This window comes from Perca flavescens, chromosome 8 (assembly GCF_004354835.1).
Source record: "Perca flavescens isolate YP-PL-M2 chromosome 8, PFLA_1.0, whole genome shotgun sequence".
Taxonomy (NCBI): Eukaryota; Metazoa; Chordata; class Actinopteri; order Perciformes; family Percidae; genus Perca; species Perca flavescens.
In genome coordinates this window covers 27,433,985-27,439,456 of record NC_041338.1, presented here as the reverse complement: position 1 = coordinate 27,439,456, position 5,472 = coordinate 27,433,985, and the positions used below count along the sequence as shown (strand labels likewise).

Here is a 5,472-nt window from a genome sequence, read left to right as displayed (position 1 = left end):
CTCTTCTGGATTTTTATTATAACTCAACATTGATTATGCTGACTGATTGTTTTGGAGAAATCTGCCCTGTGAACGACCTGCAAGAGAAGTACAGTACGTATTTAACACGGCTCATTTAACACAGCAGCTCAGAGGTAACTCAAATTTCAAAGCTACATCTGTTTGTGGCAATTTAATTGAATACAAATGTATTGGGAATATCCAGCATGTGAGCATGATATAACCAAAAATAATAAATCTCTTAAAACTTGATTTTAACTCAGTCTGGTGACATGTTCATAACATAAGCTAATAATTACTAAGATGTGCACACAAAGTTTGAGTCCCATGTAGAATAAGTTTGAGAAACATGTGACCCTGCCCAGGGGTCAACCGCTACAAATAAAATGTAAAAGAAATAATAAAGGGTAGTGCAAAGCTTTAAGGGCACTGACCTAAATTCTGTATGGTTCTCCAGTATATTAAACAGCATATAGGGGCCTGCTGTCTTACAGCTTTTCTTCATTGCTTTGATGCATTTTTAGGAACAGAGAGTCCGATTTTAGCATAAGTAACAAAATCATCAACAAAATAAAATGAAACAGTATTTTCTGCAGCATGTTTACAGCTCCACATCCTGTCAGTCTTTAGGGCCATAGTTGTGTCCATACTTAATATTTGAATATACTCTGCATATGCTTCCATTTTTAAACCAACTTGGTGTGTGTCCCTTCACGTGACGTGTGCCTTTATATTCATTATGGAGTCTTAAGTTGTATATGAGCCTATATACTGTATACTATGACATGAGCTCACGCTCCAGAGGCAGATTCCTGTTCATTGGTAACAAAATTGAGATCGTGATCGAAAGACTCTCCTGTGAATTCTGCACTCAGATCGGCACTTGTGTTAGATATCTGCAAACCATGCTTTCTATGCGATAGCTCTGTAAGATTCATTCACTGAAATGCATTTGAAATTGTGATCACCATCAGCGCATTTCGCAGAAGTGCATCAAATCAATGAGGCAGAGCGCCCTCTGCTGGATACGCAATTTAAGAGCGTGAACATCAGAGAGTTTGTTCAGATTTGCCCATGCGCAGTTAATGGACACGGCCCATTAAATATGTAGTGCGGGTGGAGACTGGACTCATTTACAGTGAAACAGACAAGGGAGCACTCTGCAGTCCGAGGTGAAGGAGTGGAAGCTGGTAAGAAGCATCATGGCTGCAAGGTGTGTTTCTATTTTGGATCAAACAATAATCTGAAAATGAATGTCATCCCTGTAGACAAGTTCAGTTTGGCTTGTTGTTGCAGTTTATAATCTTTATTTATCTTTTATGACTACAACAACAACAACAACAGCAGCAGCAGATATGTGTTTCTCAGTGCTAGACAATTAAATTAGATCAGGGTAAAGATGTTCTTTTATTTCCACTATTTGACGAATTTATTTAAAACAAAGTGTCAAATGTGTGATGTACAGGTTCTGTGGAGTCCTTGCCCTTCTTACTGTGTTCCTCAGTGGACTGAATGCATCAAGGTACAGTAGCCAATAAGAACATTTCTCATGAGTTATGCTGTTTATTGAGTTTGCCAGTATTTGTTTCAGCGTTCTGTATTTCTCCTGTCTGACTTTGTGTAACAGGCCAGCTGTAAACCAGGAACTATCCAATATTTTCAATGAGCTGTGGAGGTTGGACGTGAATCGCATGACGCCTGTGACAGACTATACAATCTCTGTTCAGGTATGGAGCATATTCTTATTCACACAACACTTATCTGCTGTTTTTTGTTTGTTTTTTTACAATGATTCATTCTGTTTGAACTGTCCAGGGTAGAGCCGGTTTTGTAAACCAGGGCAGCAATGTTGTACAAGATCACGCCTCTCAGCCTCTGTTCTCCAACGTTAACGAGAACAAACTGAAGAACATCACCACTGTCTCCCGTAAGTGTCTCTGTAACAGAACGAAATTGTTTCTCCCTTTCTCAGCCTAAAAATCCAGCTCATTTGCAGACTTCACTGTGATAAATGGGACTTCTGTTCCTGTAGGGTTCATTAAACTCCTGGACAACTATGAGCGATCCCTCGGCACGTCAGAACGAGTCACAACAGAGGAGCTGACAGAGACCAATCTCTTCCTGGATGCCGTCTTAGAGACAGATGTCATGAAGGTACATTTGCCATGTTACAACCAGTTGCATCCAACAAGCCAGCAGTTTGGTAACTATTGCATAACATGCTATTGCATGTGGTTATCCCACATTTTGTGGTTTTGAGACTGCAGCTGTACTCCAGAGGGAGTGGTGTCTCTTCCTCACTGCAGCACTGAACACATTACTCCATGATGTTAGAGAGCGGAAAAACATCTGTGTGCAGCTGTGGAAATGTGTGAAAGGTCACCCAAATCGGATCAGTGAGGGGAAAAATGTGGGCATGCCTTACTTGTTGTTTTTGGAAGACGTGCATGTTTGATAGATGGACCTGATGGCTGTAGTTGACTTTAGGACTAGAGTCTTCTCCAGAGGACAACTATTTTTGTCAAATACACAACCATACAAAGTACAGTCTGCAGTTAAATACATAGTTACCATGTCTTTTGACTGTGTATAGCCCAGGTGCAATAAAAAATAGAAACAATATGTACAAAGTGTAATCTTAAAAAAAAAAACTTTTAAAGAAATTAAAGAAATACAAACCATAAATAGGAACATTTTAAAGAGGACATTTAAGGAAAAAAACAAGATAATGAAAAATACTGAAGTAAAATAACTATTGTAATGTAAAGTAGCTTTTAAAAATGTTAGTGCTGTATATACTGTACAAGAGCAGTATTGTACCTTAATATATTTTCAATATACTCTGAAGTATTTCCTCAGTGAGTGTCAATAAATGTTTATTTCTACATATATACATGGAATAGCTTTTTCAAAAAATACTAAAGCTTAATACATTCTTAAAACATCGTTCTGATACTTTTATAGCAGTACAATGCATCTGGTGTAATTAAAATAGTCTGAGTTTTTTTTTTTTACCTGTCATTAAAAAATATAAAGTTAAAAAGTGTATTATAGGGTTCAACAATAATTGTATTAACGATGCATCTGAATATAAGTTATGTCTTTACCTGTGCATGCTTGTTTTTGTTAGCGCAATAGAGCTTTAGCCTATGTCATGACTGTGATTTGTCCACAGCGGGCTCATAAGTACCTGGTGAGCAAAGGACAGTCCAGCTCCAACCTGGGGCTCTTTAAGAGTCAGCTGCATTTGATCTGGTTCAAGCTCTACCACAGACAGCGAAACACAGGGTGGGTGCCCAAGCATCAGCAGATGATCATGTCTAGTGTTAAACTCATCATTTAATCACTTTGTGTACAGAAAGCAATAGAGATTTACTACTGTTGTGTAAAAAGTTGTGTTATTTATGTTGTATCTCAACTAAAACATTCACCAGCCTGGACTCCAGTGGATTCGAGCATGTGTTTGTTGGAGAGACTAAATCTGGAACCGAAATCATCGGTTTCCATAACTGGATCCAGTTCTACCTGCAAGAAAAAAGCACGCACTTGGACTATAAAGGATACAAGGCCAGAGAACGTGACATCGTAAGTATATATGCATTTCTTTCCGCAGCAACATAACTTGTTGTCTCTGTCTATATTTCTTTTTGATTTATTTGACGATTTAAAAAAGAACCACATACAACACTGCACACAGTCACACAGGATTGAAAACGCAATCAATTCCGAAGGCTTATTTGCTATTGTGGTCTTCGATTTGTTTCTGCTTGGTTGACGTTGATGTGTTTCTGTCCGCAGCCTGATCAAGACGACCACGTTCTGAACCTCCAGTTCAGCTGGCACGGCACAGTGAAGCCCGTTGGCAGCGCCTTCATCGGGACCAGCCCGGAGTTTGAGATGGCGCTCTTCACCATCGTCTTCCTCATGAACACAGAGAGGAGCACCACAGTGCTGGTCAACATCGACCAGTGTCAGATGGAGCTGGTGGTCATCAGACACGGACGCTCCCTCGGGACTGCGTATCCCAAGCTGCTCAGCAGCAACAACCGACACGTTAGGCAGTACTCACACTGATGTGGAGGATCCTCTGATACCAAGTGATACTCAGGTCCTTATAATGTTCATGCCTAAGAATCTGACGCACAAATGTACTGGGGTTTGGTTAAAACGCAACAGACCTACTTAGTGTAGTGCATTACATAGATGTGTACACATTTGTACGTTTTATCAAGACCTTTGTAAACTTGATTCATTTGTCATAAAAAAGCTCTTTCAATAAAAGTGATTAATGCATTTTAAAGTCAATTATTGTAGTGTTTTTTTAAATGTCCTCAGCAGATAAAATGACTTCCATTTACCTTTTGTAATACATTTTAATCAGTGATGCATTGAATCAAGTTGTAACAATGTGGAAGAAATACTTAACTTTAAATCCTTTTCTTCAGTAAAAGTGGCAATAACATAATTAAGTGCTCCCTTATGTTATATTATTGTACATAATTGGCCCTAAAACGCTCTCAGGTATCAACAAAAGTATTAATTGTGAGGAATGCTGAAGTATTATATTACTGATGTATTAACATGTAAGCGGTGTTTTAATGCTGTAGCTGGTCTATATAGTATGTACAAATGCTAAAAAAAAAATTTCTTTGTTAGAAAGTAGTTCCAATGAAAACTTTTGACAGTGACGTGTGTGGATTACTCAGAGCAGAGCTGCTTTTGCAGAAAGTTTAAGCCACAAGTCTTCATAAGCAATCGAGTCATTCAGGTCTCTAAATGCTGGCCGCTACCTGAACATTTTACTTTTAATGGAGACCAAGTCACTTGAGTACAGTCAACTAATATATATCAGGTGTGAGGCCATGCAAGGCCTGCCTATCCCTATCCTATTTATCTTCATTTTTCTGGGATTGTATCAGGTAAGAACTTGAGACTTAAAAATGTTTTGCTTTTAGATTTTAGAGAATAAAGTATCAAAAAGTGAGTCAAGTCTCACAGCAGTCAAGTAAAACCTGATGTCCTCATTTTTGTGACTGAAGTCTGACGCAGTCTCGAGTCTGCAGTCTGAGTATCTGGAGACACAAGTTCATTTCTGCTGCCACCTTCCTTTCTTGGATTGGCAGCAGAAGTTTCAGCAGTGGATATCTCCATACCTGGACAAATCAAACCAAAGTGAGAACATATTTCTCGTTTTATTTAATTTAATTTTAATGTTTTTGTATTTTGTAATTGGGTGAACTGGCCCTTTATCTGGCCATTTTCAGGATACAGAGGTAAAAAAAAACAAAAAAAAACAGTACTTAAAAATCACAATACATGTAACCTAAATGTAGCACCTCTGTTTGTGCGATGAGTTTATACTGATCTTCACATACACTTGCAAGATAATCACACTTACAAACATGTATACATGGATAAAGCAACCACAATTATGTCTCCAGCACCAGACAATTACGAAAAACGGAACATTTC

At 38.5% G+C, this 5,472-nt stretch overlaps 1 protein-coding gene across 1 annotated transcript; it reads left to right on the top strand.

Moving 5' to 3' along the window:
- Positions 1 to 1,122: 1,122 nt before the first annotated feature.
- Positions 1,123 to 4,305, top strand: endouc (endonuclease, polyU-specific C). The gene is made up of 8 exons (XM_028586128.1): positions 1,123 to 1,213; positions 1,466 to 1,522; positions 1,628 to 1,727; positions 1,816 to 1,927; positions 2,033 to 2,154; positions 3,176 to 3,288; positions 3,435 to 3,585; positions 3,799 to 4,305. The coding sequence occupies exons 1-8, from the start codon at positions 1,203 to 1,205 to the stop codon at positions 4,072 to 4,074; spliced, it is 942 nt and encodes a 313-aa protein (XP_028441929.1). The 5' UTR covers positions 1,123 to 1,202; the 3' UTR covers positions 4,075 to 4,305.
- The last annotated feature ends 1,167 nt before the right edge of the window (positions 4,306 to 5,472 follow it).